The sequence below is a fragment of the Tachypleus tridentatus genome, chromosome 7 (assembly GCF_004210375.1).
Source record: "Tachypleus tridentatus isolate NWPU-2018 chromosome 7, ASM421037v1, whole genome shotgun sequence".
Taxonomy (NCBI): domain Eukaryota; kingdom Metazoa; phylum Arthropoda; class Merostomata; order Xiphosura; family Limulidae; genus Tachypleus; species Tachypleus tridentatus.
The window spans coordinates 11,248,005-11,266,118 of record NC_134831.1 but is presented as its reverse complement, the minus strand read 5'-3'; the positions used below and the strand labels follow the sequence as shown (position 1 = coordinate 11,266,118).

The following is an 18,114-nucleotide window of genomic DNA, read 5'->3' as shown; positions in this document are numbered from 1 at the left end:
AAAAAAAAACAAAAAAAAACTGATAGATTACATAATTATAAAATACACATCTGTTCAGCCAACAAGTAATGGTTTTACGTCTTCCGATGGTGGCACCACATGTTAGTAATCAGAAACATCTGCGAGTGAGGTCGGTGTGGAACAATGTGTTATGATCAGAAGATGGGGTTATGGAAAGACAGTGGGTTAAACATTGTTTGTTCACTAATTACACGAGATTAGTGGTGTGTCATAAGGTTCAAGGTTGGCCAAACAGAGATAAGAGATCATGCCATAGAAGAAACACAATAAAAGATAGGCGAATGTGAAAGTAGACTAGATAGTAAAAACAGAAGGACCTCCATCTTCTACGTTAGTAAAAAAAACTTGCAGATGTGATGTTAAAACTAGTGAGAAGTTCAGGAATCCACTTTTAGAAATGGGTAACGAAATAAATTATTACAAGTAACAGATGTACAACATTTGGACCAGCTGTTCATCACCTTAATGGCGATGATAACCACTCTTCCTTACCTTGAATAATTAAAGCAGGAACAAACTATCAGGGGATCTTGTTCCCCGCTGTCTTAATGGTAGGTCTAAGTTTGTTCTCTGGATGTATACATGAAGAAATACATTCATGGAAGCAAGCGACTAATGTACTTTCAATTACTGCATTCTAGTAACGTTTAACAACTAAATTATGTTTGTGTTAAAAACTGACCAGATGTTCTGTAACACACAGTGATGAAAAGTAAACACCGCACGTCTCGACCCTTGTGGTAGTACTCAAACTGGTTCTCTGCGAGTTCACTTGCAGCTGATACACACAACCTGTGTGTTACACTCAAGATTTTGAGAAGATTAAATCGCATATGCTTTTTGATTAGTGTACAAATTAATGTGTTGAAGTTATTCTGACGAATTAAAGAACTAACGTGGATGTACTATTTATTACGAGGATCGTATGCCATGAAAGAGTAAACGCTAAGTTCTAATTTGTTGTTAAGATCATATCTACATAATCGATTATCTGCATTACACACCACAAATATTCATCTCTGATATTTACCTTACTGCTGAGCCACCAGGGGGAGGAGGGGCTATAAAAATCAGGAGTAATGTATACCTACGGTTCAAGTTTGCTTCACATCCAAATAATTCAATACAGTACGCAAGAGGTTTTAGTTTGGTGCAAAACTACTCGAGGGCTATCTGCATTAGTCATCTATAAACTTAAGTGATGGACCAGGAAGGCAGACAGTCAACAACATTCAGCGCCAACTAACTTTTTTTTTTTTAAATCAAAATAGTGATTAACCGTCATATTATAAACACCCTCACAGCTGAAAAGGGTGAGCAACGCCGGGTACGAGTGTCGATCTTGAGACCAGCACCCTAACCACCAGCAGGCACATTACAGTTTTTTTTTTGTTTCTTTTTTTTTTAATCGACGTAGAAAACGAAAGGGGTGGGATCTTAAACTACACATGTTTTTATTGCGAGATGTAGTTCGCGCCCTTAATCATTATATGTTTGCGTTAAACAGATTACAATGATTAAGTTAACCGATCGTTAACTGTCACGAGACCATCTGATGCTTTCAATAAAACTATTTTGCCGCTCACCCATTTTTACTATAAATCTTGAACATCATTCAGGGACCATCGGTTTAATCTGTGTGTTGGAGGGACGTGAAATATTTGTCAGAGGATCAAAATCACATTTTGTGATCACTTAGTTCTAGGCTTTTACAGAACTCGTTCTAAATAAGTTGGAATTCAAGAAAATAGTACAATTCCTTAGAGAATAGTGCAACCTGTAAACAAGTAAAAACTAACCAAGAAGTGATTCCAGTATGCACTTTAAGAGTTACGGCCAAAAACACCGTTAACAAAAAAAAATGGCTTATATCTGCTAAAACTTTCTATTTATCTTATTGGATTTTCCATAAAGCTAAGCGAAATCCAGTTGCACTATCACGTGACTTTACTGGTAATTTGTTTCGTCATTGTTAAAGTGGCATTACTACAATATTGTTACAAATACCCGAAATACTTCCATCGAGTAACAAATTGATTGTCACTTAAAGCACCCACGAGTCTAAAGGGTAGAGCGCAAGTTTTGTAGCAACGGGAAGCGAACATTAGACGTCTAGATTTAGAAGCCGGTTCGTTGACACAAGGATGAGTTTGTTTTCAATGTCGTGCAAAGCTACTCGAGGGTCATCTGCGCCACAAGGAGGAGAGGGTCAGATTCAGCAACAGAAAACAAAAACATGGGGGTAAACATTTTATGGAAATATGTTTATGGAAATATATATTGTTGCGCGCGCGTATGTCAGTCAACAGACAAAAACAGCAACGTAAACATGAAAGTCGGCTACTATTTAAAAGATTTGTGTTACTAAACTAGTTTCTCAGACCGACTGTTTGCGAGATGGGTCTACCTCATAACTGAACTGTAGATTTATGTCTGGAACATAATGAGAAACAGTCCAATAGTTTCAATTACGTTTAATCTTGGAACAAAGTTTTTATTTCTCAATATTCAAGTCACATACAATCTAGTGACAGCCAGTGCCACGAAAGTATTTAGCTTGGAGGCATGGTTGATATCGCGTCTGTGGGCTATGGGTGGGGACGATTCCCTCCTCCCCACTGTTTTCTATACATTGTTTTAATAAACCTAAATCCATATAAACACAAGTATGTTACAAATATTAATATGCATAGAAAATCCTATAAGTTATCAAGAGTACTAAGGGACATTTAACAAGATGAAAAGTAGAAGACAACAGTTATAACTTGTTGTATTTATCCATCATTGAATAACAAAATAAGAAATAGCTGCATGACGTCACTAGAGTAGGATTTCGATTTTATTTGGCTCATTAACTTCCAATAATTTTTGAGCAATCACAATAGTTATTATAGAGGGCGTCGCAAGAGTCAGAAATTATTCCTTACTTTCCATTTAATTAGATTCCATAATCTTGCACACTAATACTGGCTTTTACCAACAACGTAATATTTAAATTAATCATGAGAATGTTAAAACCACTTAATAAATCTACATACTACTGAACAATTACCTTGTTTGACAGACACGTATCTTCCATTAAATCCAACGAACGCAGCTTGTGGAGCAGAATCCTCCAGAGAAAACAGTTCATCCTTCGTCACTGTTTGGGATCTTGTCCGGAGGACGGCTTTGCTACCAATGGGCGCCACGTACGCGTTGTTGGAATCTCTCAGGGCCAGGTAACCGTTGTGAAACTCTAGAGTAAACAGACACTCGGGTCTGCAGTCTTCCACCAGCTTGCCGTCCGCCTGGAGGTAGCGGTTGTTCGACGTGTGGATCGCATACTTGCCATCATGGAATTCAAGGGTAAAGAGAGTATCCTCACCCCATGCAGTATTAGCGTCTACTTGGATTTCGTCCATGTCGGTGGAAAGACGGGCATAGCGCCGACGACCTTGGGATCTTAGAAGAATCTGAGGTCGAGCAGCTAAGTGTACTGTCCACGTCTCTGGTGGACCGGGTACCTTGGCCGAACACACTAGTTTATCGGTACTGGCTCCAAGAAAGTACCCGCGTAGAACATTTCTCAGGGTCCAGCGACCACTCTTGTCATCCGCGACGACAATGGCGAACTTGCAAGCGGGTTCCTTCTCGTCCGAGTCGCAGGTGACATTCCCAAACTGATCAACAGCCATATATTTGTCAAGATGGCTTCGGAGACACACGGAGGCGTCGTCTCCTCCGTAGGGTTCCAGGCTCCACATCTGTTTCTTTTTCAGAGCAGTTCCATTAGCGTTGACCTTACAACCAAACGTCTCTGCGGTCAAGTACTTATATTGAGCGTTCAAGAGTCCAATGTTCCACTTCAAAGCTAGGTCCGAATCCTCAACACCATTGATGTTTGCCATGTTGGTTTATCTGGATCCTAGAAAACAGTCACATAAAATACATCATGAACTACTTTAATTACAGAGAAGAAAACTTCAACCATTTTGTTAAAACATGCACACACTATGAAGCTGGCGCACACCTTATTAGCATAACGAAATGACTTATTTGGGAAGGGGGTGACACAAACGGGTTTCGACCAAAGTTCCGTTTGGTTTGTTCAGAATTTCGCGAAAAGCTACACCACAGATATCTGTGCTAGGAATCCCTAATTTAGCAGTGTAAGACGAGAGGGAAGACAGCTAGTTATCACCACCCACCGCCAACTCTTACCAACGAATAGCGGGATTGACAGTCACATTATAACGCCTCCACGGCTGAAAGGGCGAGCATGTTTGGTGTGGCGGGGTGTCGAACCCGTGACCCTCAAATTACGAGTCGAGTGCCTTTACCACTTGGCCAGACCGGGGCCCAAGGTTTTGTCGAAATATACACATTTATAATAAGCTGGCAAAGAGCGATTTATATTAGAAGAACGCGCTTCCTTACCAAACTCTTATAATTTCACGATAAATACAGTCAATAGTTCTAACTAATGCAGTTAATGAAAGTAACAATAAAAAGAATAAGATGTACTACATCAACCGTACTGAGTGCCAGTGAGGCCTTTCGTTAAAAACTAGGACTCAGCTAGCTGGCTGATATTGTTAGACTTTAAAGCTTCATTTCTTGACAAGATTAATTGACGTAAACCACTACAGTCTATTTCTATTCCTATAAACAAAGATGAACTTCTGGTACAGTAACTCCAGCCTAATTGACTTATTCTATCAAAGAAAAATCAGCGACAAATGTAAATGGTTGTGAACAACTAGGAGATTGTGGATTTAGCGAAGAATCACGCAAGTAAATTTAACTGAAAGACAGACATGAAGAGGTTCTACGAGAGATGGGAGAGGAACGTGGAGTCATGCAGAGGAAGAAAACTTTGCACGTGCAGACCGATGGGGAAGGTTCCTAGAGAGAAGCTTAGTTTCTAATTAAGCACAAGGCTACATGATGGGCCATCTGTGTTCTGCCCACCACAGCTATCGAAACCCGGTTTTTAACGTTGCAAGTCCGCAGACATACCGCTGTGTCACTAGGGGTGCTCAAGAGAACCTCTAGAGGAAAGGAAGGAATGATAGTATTAGAACAAGGAAGGGTCTATGAACAGAAGGACACCAGAGGTGAATGGAAAACGATCTAAATTAGCATAAGTATTTTTGTTATAAAAGATCGTTAGTTTAAATGTACTAACGCAGAAGTATGTTAAAATGACGGGAAACCAAAACTAACAATACACAAAATAATTAAATAAAGATTTCCCAGGAAGATGCCACACATTGCTCGCGAATCCACTACACACAACCGAACCTTTAAATAAAAAGATTAAAAAAATCACACCATAACCACGTGATTAGATACACACCTGTTCTTCTGAGACAAAGCCGTCCTCTTCCACACAGATAATCGGTATCTTCAATCTATTTTAACAAAGGCCTTTTTGTAATAATTCCAAAGCAAAATTTTCTGCCAATTTTTAGCTTGCAGCTCCGTCATCTTACAACAAATTTGAAATCTAATTACAGTTTTGGACTCAAAGTCAAACCCTTTCGACGGATACATTTGATCACCCTAAAGGTCTCATAGATTAAGTAACTCTGATCTTGCCCAAAATAATCAGTTTAAGGGTGAGCTCGTACATATCCTGATGAGTAATAAAATCGAGTCGAGTTACGCGCGCCCCCACACTTCGTATTGCTGGCACTCAAAAATATAGCAAATACGAGGTCTGTTCAAAAAATACGCAGACTGACGTCATAAAACAAAATGTACTTTATTTAGAAGTTACAGGTCTGGGACCCCTTCAAAGTACTCTCCTCCCCAACGCACACACTTATCTCAACGGTGTTTCCACTTGTTGAAACAGTCCTCGTACGCTTTTTTTGTAATGTCCTCCAGCTCCTTCGTCGCATTTGTCTTAATCTCGGGAATCGTCTCAAATATTCTTCCTTTCAAGGGTCTTTTGAGTTTGGGGAACAAGAAAAAATCGCAAGGAGCAAGGTCAGGTGAGTAGGGGTGTGGGGGGGTGGGGAAGAACAGTGATCGAGTGTTTGGCCAAAAACTCACGAGTTCTGAGGGCTGAATTTTGCAGCAACGCGGTGCATCTTCAATTTTTTCGGTCAAAATCTCGTAACAAGATCCAACTGATATCCCACACTCTTCAGCAAGCTCCCCGACAGTCAGACGTCGATTTGCCTGCACCAGGGTGTTGATTTTGTCGACGTGTGAGTCGTCAGTTGACGTGGAAGGACGTCCAGGACGCTCATCATCTTCAATGGACTGTCGACCATCCTTAAAACGTTCATGCCACTTGAAACATGCCGTACGCTTCATAGCAACATCACCGTAAGCCGTGTTAAGCATAGCAAAAGTTTCAGTTGCAGATTTTCCAAGTTTAACACAAAATTTTACAGCAAGTCGTTGCTCCTTCAGGTCATTCATTCTGAAATCCGCCAAACGAAAAAATCGCACTTCACTTAAAACCGCGTAGCTAATACACAAATGAAGGTATCTGCAATCGGGAAATGGCGTCGTAATCAGCTGATCTGTGCGAACCTAGCGACACCAAGCGGATTCCCCTGGAACCAACTGGAGCCGCGCAATTCAAACAGTCCGCGTATTTTTTGAACAGCCCTCGTATATATAAGCATTGATAAAGTATGAAAGCATTTCTGCATTGTCGATGACGGAAGTATGTGGTGTCATTCACATGAACGCGATGCTTTATCTGGTTCTAGGAACTCCTTCCTTAACAGCTTTCACATAATAAAAAAGGTTCCACAATTTAGGAAATATTTATGTCTATGTTAGAAATTGAATTCAATTAAAATGGGCAATCAAAAGAGAAAATATTATAGGAAGAAAGAAATGGAATCGGATCCGTGCAACTCACGAAATTCAAAGAAATCGAGTGTGACCAACCAATACTTGTCTTTTATAATTAATATTTATAACTAACCTAAATTTCAATTGAACTAGCCTCACCAGATATTGGTATTACAGCCGAAAGCATCCTTAACGGCGAGGTTACTCACCTGACGAAACAATCTATTTTCACCTTGACGAGTTAAAACAAACATGTTTAAATACTCTTTGGAAAGTTGATTTTAGGTTCTGTTAGCACACTTCACGTTAGTCATCTTTCTAGTTTTCACTTTTATGAATAACTTTACCATTTCTTTATTATTACATTGTTTAGCTCTGATAAACTGCTTAGAAACGAAAATTCTCTTGCCAAAATAATCAGATGTTAAAATTACTATCACCATCAACGTCTTTTTTCCTATCTGTATTCCTTTAAATATTCACAGAAGCTTGATAATCTTTGTTAAATAAACTATTTATCTTCTTGAGCCTGTATCGCCAGAGTTGATAATTTTGTACAATATTGTGTTACAGATATTTATTAATGATTGTAAGAACTTTGATGAATGCAAAGAAGGTTCCATGTTAAATCACATAACATCTGCTATATTCAAAATCACGGAAGTCTTCCGTCGTATACCAAGGGTCGTCAAGAAGACTAGGCACTATTAATAAACTTATATGAAAAATAACTTACGATGTGAACTAAGTCAAATAATTGTCAGAACTTCAGTTGCTGATGAATTACATTTTCACTGAATTTTTTGATAGCACAATATATAATGATAAAAGGGCATGTCTGTGCGTGTCCATCATTGTTCCAAAAGGAAAACTAAAAACCTAGAATTTTGCACTCACACCAAGTGCACATGGGTATTATTACTTACCCACGTACGTGCACGCATGCATTTGCATATTTTTAATTCGGCGACCTAGAAAAAAAAAAAAGGACAAAAGAAGTGGTTCCTTACATCAGAAATAGAAATAAGACTTATTACAGACGTTTAGTTCATCAAAAATGACAAGTACTACAGTCCCGTAGTATCAGTTTGACTAACACTAATATGTAAAAAAGACCATTGCACTTGCATTTTCGGAATACTACATTCCAATAATGTATTTTACGTCACGTTGCTTAGCAATGAAAATATTAACCTAATACTGTTGTTAGTCTATGTACTGAAAGTATCAAGTCATTTCATAAGTAATGTCCGAAAACTTAATACAGAAAGTGCATCATCATTCGTCTTTGTAGAAGGATTTAATTACTAAAATATGTAGTAGAACGTGTATAATAATGTTCAGACAAATAAACTAACCCAACTCCACTTTTTCAAATCATTAATCAAATAAACCCTTATGAAGATGGATGGGTCTGAAGAGCACATTAGGCGTATAATGCTTTAAGTGTTTAAGAAAGGCAATAGTGCAGCAGAAACTACACGAAACATTCAAGGTGTTTATGGTGCAGAGTCTCTGTCAATGAAAGAAAATGTCGAAGGTGGTTTCAAAAGTTCAGACCAGGTGACAGCTTAAATGATGCGCCACCTTCAGGTCGTCCTGTTGAGCCCAACGATGACTTGCTGCCTACACTTGAAGATGGTGCTCTAACAGTTAAGAAACTAGCACAGAAGGTTAATTCAACCCATTCAACAATTCACCGTCATCCGCAATAGCTTGGAAAGGTGTCAAAACCTGGAAAATGGGTCGCCATGATGTGACAGAAGTCAATCTTAGAGCAAGAACGGACATTTGCACTTCTCTGCATTCTCGTGAACGAGACATTTTTGGACAGGTTAGCGACTGTAGATGAAAAATGGATATTTAATAAAAGTGTTAAGCGCAGCAGACAGTGGCTCAGTGCATGTAAACTGGATAAAACACAGCCCAAAATAGATCTCCACCCAAGGAAAGTCTTGTTAAGCGTATGATGGAATATTGGTATGATCCACTAAGTTGCTGCCACTCAATGTAACGATTATATCAGACTTCAGCTGTCAACAGAGAGAGCGCTTGAATGTTGTACTGAAAGAAAAGAGGCCTGCTTCGATCGATCGATCGAAAAGGTGTGGTGTTACACCAGGATAATGTACGACCCCATAAAGCAAGGATCACCCCTAGAAAGATTGAAGAGCTAGATTAGGAATAACTTCCACATCCTTATTTTCCATACCTTACCTTATCTGATTATGATCTTTTCCGAAGTTTGCAGAACTATCTTGATGGAAAAGAGCTTGTAACACATGAAGGTGTCAAAGCTACCCTCTCTACATTCTTTTCCTCCAAACCCCAGGAATTTTATAGAATTGCCACTAAGAAGCTTGTAAATCGTTGGCAGGAATTAATTAATAATAATGAAACATACATTATTGATTAAATAAAAGCATTTGAAATTCTTTCTCTTTCTGAACCTAAAACTGGACATTACTTAAGGGATGACCTGATATAAAATGAATGTATAATTAATGAAACTGGCAAAAAACATGTTGATTTCTTAATTTGGAGTCCGTTGATAAAAGAAGTTCCTTTTTTAATATTAAAAACGTTAGTGATATAACAGAAAATAAGTTAATTCTAAAATTATTTAAAATTAGATCAGCATTTTTACTTCCATCATAAATTTTATGCACTTGGCTCTGGAATAGATTATCTCACATTATCTTTACTTCAGACTTATTAGTTTCTTTTAAATCATATCAACATTCACTATACTTACAGGGTCTCACATCCCCTTTGCAATCCCACCACTAAAATCTTAATGAACAAATAATACATGCCGAGATTGAAACAAAGACTGCGATTCATTTGAATATACCAATAGAAGCTACAAATTGAAGACCATTTCCAGTTGTGAAATTCTAAAGTAGGTTCAGGAAACACAACTGACAGTTATCTAGAATATATCAACCTAATAATCCAAGCAAAATCGGGTACTTTCGCCACTTTAGTATGTAAATCTGGTTCATTATTGGAATTACGTATAACATTGAGATTTGCATTTTCACCACATTCGTGGTTAAGATGCTTCAGGACTTAAGAAGTTTAAGATGTTCTTTATAAGTTGTTTCAGAATCACGTTCCTTTGATCTCGCAACCTTGTCTACAGCGCAATCAAACATTCGACAGCCGACGCAAATTGAATGAAATTCGGGAGTTATATCTATAGTGTTGTCCAAGTTCTCTACTTTTAACACTGATTTTAAAACTAAACACAGTGAACTTTGTATGTACATAACGAACCTTCAATATATATATCTGATTTCATTCTTACAAATAAATTTCAGATAAAAGGGGAAGCCACATTAGAATAACAGTTTAGGATTAACTCGGTACACTTTACATGTGTGTATAAACCATTTAAAAGCGTTTTAGAATCTTGAGTGATGATAAAACAGGTTAACACTTTCTTTATGGAAGTAGTTATTATTGTCGATATTACAACCTATGCAATTGTTTAAAATGTCCAAAACTAAATTTGAAGTTATACTAGTAGGTCTTATCAATAAGAAAATTGTTTTATGTTTATATTACAATTCTTTTAAAAAAGAATGCACAAAAAACACGATGTATCTGGCAGAAATTCTGGAGAGAATTTTGCATAATGAGATATTTCATAAAAGATGTAGCAGTTTCAAGGTGGGGAGGGTGTTGGGAAAAAATTACGAGTCGATAACGAACATTACTAGACCAGAGGTAGTAGGCCTTATTAACATAATAAAAGGATTCGAGGCTCAGTCACATCGGCACGGGCATTTTCGGGTTTCAGTACGATATTGATTATAGTTCGCCATTCTTATTTTCCAATACACCAACCGGGGAGTAGGGGCATCGTCAAATATAATTGGGATAGGACCCCATGTATTAGTATGTAGCGACGTCTTTGATTATTACTTTGAAAAAAAAAAAAAGTTTAATTTTTGACATTAAAACCTATAGCAAGTTTAAATAAGAATTTGTACATGAATTGTTACAATTTACTTATTGTACATTTTCACATACAGTTCGTTCTCTCTCTCTCTCTCTCTGTGTGTGTGTGTGTGTGTGTGTGTGTGTGTGTGTGTGTCAATGACGCATTTAGTAATTTTCAAACTCGGAGTAGTAGGAAACCCTGTAAAGAAGAAGTTAAACAAATAACGTAGTATAAAACACCACAGGAAGTTAAACGTATCAAAGAATGCATTAAGCCTCATGCCACAAGTTATGTACTATGTAGAAGGAAACAATTCAATAGTAGGTCCACTATATAATAACGAACAATAAATTGGGCGATATACCAAAGTATTATCCACATATCTAAGCTGTTTTAGGTTATTATGTAGTGATAACTGAAAGGCTAAAAACCTCCAAAAATTATTATATACACACCAAAATTATACGGGGCCTCAATACATTTCTTTTGGTAGAGAATTTAAGCTACATGGATTAACCGTTATATGTCCTTTAATATAAACTCAGACTGAATGTTATGGTACTTTTGCCTTTTCCTATTAGATAATTCATGTCCTTACTTTCGTAAGTTCATATTCGCTTCATATGTACGTTGGAGTAGCATATGTTGCTTACGAGGCCTCCCATAGAGGACATTTTAAAATATAACAAAAACACCTGTAAAAGGTTAAACTACATCATAAAAGAGGGCGCGGCGAGTCAAAAAAGCCATCAGGGCTTTTCCATCACGGATTATATATTCCATTTTACCTTTATTGGCAAAGCGAAACCTATATGTAGAGCGAGCCTGTTAACTATAATTACATGCTTGCTTTCAAGTTTATGCCACTCACATTCAGGGAAAATGACTGACTAACTTATAAATATAACTGGGAGAAAAAAAAAAAATTCCTACACAAAATACACATGAAACCCAAACATGAATTAATGGAATTCAATATTGCCGACACTTAATATTTTGTGTGATTCATGGAGCTCTATAATAACGAAATAAATTTAATTCGGGACGTAATTCTAGGTTCAAAATCAAATGACTTGCTTCTTAAGTACAAAGAAGAAAACTATCACTCAATGAATAAAAAATATATAAAAAACACGAACCATCACTTTAACTATTTACCATAATACATGTTAAATTTTGATAATTTAATTATTGTGGCATCGAGAGAAACAGTTTTTAAACTTCTCAGTTAAAACACTTAAGATGAGTTCGACGGTACGACCAAAAGTTTTCAACAAACGATGTTTCTTATCAAATTAGTTCTAAAATCAGAAAACTGTCTTATTACTATATTTCAGTTTGTATGTTCGACAACACCTAAAAGAATAAGCGAAAATCAAAACGACGTGAAGTGTTTAGTTCTCTCGTATCTTACTAAACGGTTGTCTTCCTTGTCAACTGATTAAAACTTACAAAATTAAATGAACTGGTGAAACAACATCGGAAAAGAAAACCTTCACAAATAATTAATTATAAAATATTCTGTGGGGGCCACTTTCACACAAAACAGGTTACTTTGTGTTCTTCTGTAATAAAGAATAGATAAACAAAAAGTTTTACTCTTACACAAACTGACAAGCAAATGGGAAATGTGAAAGCTATAGACAAAAGAATAAGTCGACCGAGTGAAATATTGAAAGTGTCCCCCCCCCCACTAACCAACTTTATCATCAGTGTTTGAGAAAAACTGAAGTACTAAAACATCCATAGTTTTATTTTCACTCCCTCCTTTCTCCACCCCAGCCTAAGAAAGAAGATTGAATGGGGAAGTGCCGGACACTCCTTGTAAAGCTACATTTGATTTCAGCCACAGGGAAACTCTTCCAAACATTCCGATTTCATTTTGCAAGTGAAAAATACCGGTTATTCTTCGTATAGCGATTTTTTCATGAAGTAGAAGTGAGCGAATTTTAATGCTAGTAACAAGGCGCTGTAAGACAGAAGAGATAATGTTTGTAATCAATTAATCTACAAACTATCAGGTATGAATAAGTACGAGAAGTAATACATCACAAGTATCGAGCAGTCTCCACTCGCTTTTGTATGACCACGAGTATCGTTAAAAAGGTATAAAATTTCAATAAATCAAACATATCTACAACTATCAGTACGTTATTAATTCAAAATGAAATGTTTTTACCAACTCAAAACTGTCAGAACAAACGACGAAGGCAAACACTTTTGTCCTAACACCTCAGCTACACTTCTTAGTACACCCCTTGAACTTACTAGGCCTTTTCACACAATTAACGACCAACCGTCTGACAGCAACCCTGCTGCTCAGCGTTAATGTCATGAGCAGACCGGTGAAGCACGTGATAAATTTCATCCAATCACTTTTGTCGTTCCTTGCTATGTTAACGCGAGACCAGATCTTTGGTCTGACTTGTCATAATTTCGTCCTTTTTAGTTTAGTGTTTTTAGTTGAAATTCAATGGGCTGCATGAGGTTGTGAGAAGTAATATATTAATAACAATAAAATAATAGCAATGACGGGAATTGACAAATATATTGTTCTTGTTTTCACGAGTTAATTCAACCGTATATCTCTTCTAGCTCAATAATCACATCTTATCCGTGAAAAGATGGAAACATAAAAAAATGTATTTTCAAAGATTTTATTATCCTTAAAGATCATCTCCTTCGTCACGTAATTGAAGCTATATAGGTTGTTTAAATGAAAAATATATAAAAATATCAATTCCCTAACAATTGCAATACTACTTGAAGTTTGATTTCAAAATAAGAAGGATATATACCCTGTCATTATGGTAATAAATCAGTTACTGATGTAACTTTTATGGATAAAAGCAAAGAGTGGGTGACATTTCTGACAAACTTCCGAGTACAAGTAAGCAAATCCTTTGTTTAATAGCCTGTATCCAAACTATTAACTATAACTTTGTAAAACACAGAATAATTTTATATTTTACGACGGGAATGTTTTGACAAACTTTTCTTCCCTATTTATGTATTACTACTGTTAGATGTATATTTCGTGAAATATTTATTCACGTGTGTAGATGTATTTACACATGTTAAAGAACCCACTACAGCAGTGGAATAATTTTTATATTAATTAGTGCTTTCGTTTCGAATACGTCTCTCTTCCACCACCTTTTTGTAGAACATAAAAAAAGCATTCTAATCAAACTTCAGAACTTCTTTTGAATTTCGCGCACAGCTAAAGGAGAGCTATCTGCGCTAGCCGTCCCTAATTTAGCAAAGACTAGAGGGAAGGCAGCTAGTCATCACCACCCACCGCCAGACTTCAAAACATTGAACAATAACAACCACTCGTATTATTAATTATTTATGTTTTTGTTTGTTTTAGAATTAAGCCACATCACATTGGGCTACGTGCTGTGTCCATCATGGGGAATAAAACCCGAACGTTAGCATTCTGTGTACGTAAACTTACTGGGGGACAATTATTTTTATAAACATAAAACTAATTCACAGTTTCAACAATAAAAGAAATCCGAAAATAAAGAAAAGAATAAATAAATATTCTTTACTGTTTTTATTTTGAAAATTATAGAATGATTGAAAATAATATTGTTTTTAATAACATTATCGTCTATACTAGTTGTTACAGTTCCCTATCTTTCAAGATAACTTCTGTTCACAAGTAATTCGTTTCCCACCTGGATTACTTAATCTTGCACTACTTTTGCTGAATTTCGTTCAAAGATACTTGCGAGCTTTCTACACTAGTCGTCACTGATTTTGAAGTGTTTGTTTGTTTATTTTGAATTTCTCGCAAAGCTACACGAGGACTATCTGCGCTAACCGTCCCTAATTTAGCAGTGTAAGACTGGAGGGAAGACAGCTAGTAAGCACCACCCACCGCCAACTCTTTTACCAACGAATAGTGGGATTGACCGTCACATAATAACGTCCTCTCGCTGAAAGGGCGAGCATGTTTGGTGCGACGGGGAGTCGAACCCGCGACCCTCAGATTAGAAGTCGAACGCCTTAACCTACCTGGCCATGATTTTGAAGTGAAAGACTAGAAGGACGATAACTAGTCTATACCACTTACCGCCAACACTTGGGCAACTTTTTACCACAGAAAACTAAGATTGATCATAAGATTATAACGCAACCACGACTGGAAGATCGAGCACGTTCAGTGAGGGGTTTCAAACCTGCATATTGCGAGCCTATAACTACAACTTTCAGTAAAAGGCCTTGTTATACTTGATCTGAGGAAAAAGGTGAATGTTAATTAAATATACGATCGGCCAAATATGCCTCTGATATTAATATGTTTTGTTTTTCCACCTAATTAATGGGTTCGGGAAAGAGAAAAATACGTTTTATTAAGGACGTGTTTATCACAATTTTCCAATTACCCGTCCCACTAACATATATATCACTGTTTCCATTTCTCTCTCTCTCATTCTTCCTTCCCATGTGCGCTTCGTCTACGTTTTTGCTTGCGTGAGTCAATCAATAAGCACGAGAAGTTAGGCTTTGGTTCAATGACGTCGAGTCTAGCTAGGCTAGGTAGATCAATGAACACATCTGTTACAAATTAATGAGAAATATATCTATCAAATTATGATCAGGAGAAGATTTTTACAGCCTCGTTCGGTTACCGCTCCAAAAACTTTTTTTTTTTAAGTTACAAATGTTAAAAGTATAATATTCCACACAGTAAGACATGATGAAGACGGGGGGTTAAACCCTGTAAAGTCGTCGTTGTTAGCAGTGTACGTATATATGGACACTTTCACTGTCTGCCCTCTGTGTTAGTAAAAACAACGTTCTTATGCTTAAAACAAAACCAAAAACCATCCACAATCGAGTGTTTTAGTATGCTGTGATTAGAATTAATATTTTAGCCTCATGTACTGTTTTTGATCAAGCCTTGGTAATTTATTTTAATTCATTATTAGAAACTCTTAATATAATATTTTATCCAAGTCTTTGAATATAAAATCATTACCGTTATTAAATATTTCTTAATTAGTTTGTTGACCACACTCTTTTATTTTATATCATGCTATTATTTCTCTTACCCTGTGTCATATTAACATAAATTAGAGACGTGTTGTTTATGCTAGGTTGCTTTTAAAAATTACCAACTTGTGCTTTCTATTGTTTGTGGTAAGTCTTCCAAGGATAAAAGAGGAGAAAGTTTGCTTTACGAGTTTTATTTATTAACATTGTTGTAACGTGTTCTGTCCAACATATTGTTTGTGTGAACGTGCTTTATTATCACTGTGTGAAAAATCCATTAACTGTATGAGTGAAACGAAGGAAAAGTGTCAAAGGCGGCTATATAGTTATTTACATTATATAGCCGAACAGTAGCAGGTATAATAAATAACGTTAGTTTTCCGGAAATTGTTTAATCTGAAAGTCTAAGTCCAAGGAAAGTTCAGCACAATTTACAGTATAACCAGCTTGTGTTTTTGGGTTATATCAGTTCTGGATAACTCCACTCCTCATCAGTAAGTGTGAACCCAAGTTAACAATAATGATATTAATTTGAAAAAAACAAACATTTTTACGTTTTTTTAAGTCAGGGTGTTGTTAAAACAGTGGAATACACATGCATTGTAAAATTCTAATTCAGGCTGTTTATATATATGACGATTTTTGTTTTATTACAAGATTTGGTTTGGTTTTTGTTTTGAATTTCGCATAAAGCTACACAAGGGCTATCTGCGCTAGCCGTCTCTAATTTAGCAGTGTAAGACTAGAGGGAAGGCAACTAGTCATCACCACCCACCGCCAACTCTTGGGCTACTTTTCTACCAACGAATAATGGGATTGGCCGTCACATTTTAATGCTCCCACGAATGAAAGGGCAAGCATGTTTGGTGTAACAGGGATTCGAACGCGAGACTGTCAGATCACGAGTCGAGCGCCCTAACCACCTGGTCACGTTGGGCCTAATTATGTAAGGAATTTATCATTTCATGAGCTATTCATTAGAATTTATTTGGTAATAAATGTGTTATTATTAAGTGAACTGCAAAGTCCGGTCTACTTAGTAGTGAAGAAAGTGTTTCATTTATTGAATTTCAAGCTCCATGTGTTAGCAACTGATGTCATTGACAGGCTTAAGTTCACAACTAACGCTAATTTAAAATTGACTGATTTCCTAATTTTGTCTCATAAGTGTAAAGTTTTTTGGTATTTTTAATATTCCAGTGAAAACAACATATCAATATAAAAACTGTCTAATATGTTTGCAAAGTCAATATTCAACCCACTACAAAGAATATACTAAAAATCAGCCACTTTATTCTAACTCACGTTTTATATCGATCAAATTGTTTATTAAATTTTCACGAAACTATCAGATTTAAAGCCATGGCCTGACCTACTGATACCAATATACCTCCAAGCCAACTTTAATACAAAATATATTAATAAAAAACAAAACATAGATTGCAACTTAATTAAAACTAATTTCAAAAATAAAACTCGTACTTTCATGGTTGCGACGAATTTAGATAACACTTGTTTACTCCTTTTGTAGTGAAGTCCATTCACACTCTAAAAACGATGTTCCAATTTACCATTGCTCTTGTAACTGCTTAACCAATCATATTCATTCTAATGGTTACGAATGCACATTACAATCAGATATGGACCTCAATTTACATCACAACAAACAAATTTCTGAAAATAAAGACAAGATCAATTTAAGATCAGACAATATGGACGTCGGCTTTCAAGACCTGATTCTAGGAGAGATGAAAGATATCAAAGGAACTTGATAGATATGTGGTCAAATGCACTTTTCATGGTTCCAGCGTGCTTTTGCCATCTTTCTCATGAAAGCAATCATTGATCTAAGTTGTATGAACTTTTGATTTATGAGAACAGTTCTTGTTTATTTTCTTAATAATATTATAAAGATATATGCCAAGTTTTATTGCAATGGATGTTTGGGTTAGAAAGGTCTTCTTTCATAAGCACAGCTTTACTTTATAAGGTAGAACGTTGATCCATGTACAGTTTAGCTGCCCGATAATTCCAGTCAGTGAATAACTCCATCAGCGAAATGTTATGTTTTTAGCTCTACGACGTTTAACGGTCTTGTTATACACATATTATTCCTTACAACAAAGACCCAGCATAGCCAGGTAGTTAAGGTACTCGACTTTACTCAGGGTGCCTGGCATGGCCTAGCGCGTTAAGGCGTGCGCTTTGTAATCTGAGGGTCGCGGGTTCGCGCCCAAGTCGCGCCAAACATGCTTGCCCTCCCAGACGTGGGGGCGTTATAATGTGACAGTCAATCCCACTTTTCGTTGGTAAAAGAGTAGCCCAAGAGTTGGTGG

At 36.6% G+C, this 18,114-nt stretch overlaps 1 protein-coding gene across 2 annotated transcripts in view; it reads right to left on the bottom strand.

Annotated features, from left to right (window-relative positions):
• Positions 1–13,089, bottom strand: part of LOC143255113 (protein singed-like) — a 28,291-nt gene extending 15,202 nt beyond the window's left edge. Inside the window, exons 1-3 of one of the 2 annotated variants that reach the window (XM_076510279.1) lie at positions 12,951–13,074; positions 5,363–5,417; positions 3,074–3,928 (exon numbers count right to left, since the gene is read on the bottom strand). In XM_076510279.1, coding sequence (XP_076366394.1) covers positions 3,074–3,911 — 838 coding nt within the window. In that variant the 5' untranslated portion in view covers positions 3,912–3,928; positions 5,363–5,417; positions 12,951–13,074. Of the gene's footprint in view, positions 1–3,073; positions 3,929–5,362; positions 5,418–12,950 lie in introns of both variants that reach the window. The other variant, XM_076510278.1, reaches the window with a different exon arrangement.
• Positions 13,090–18,114: the final 5,025 nt, after the last annotated feature.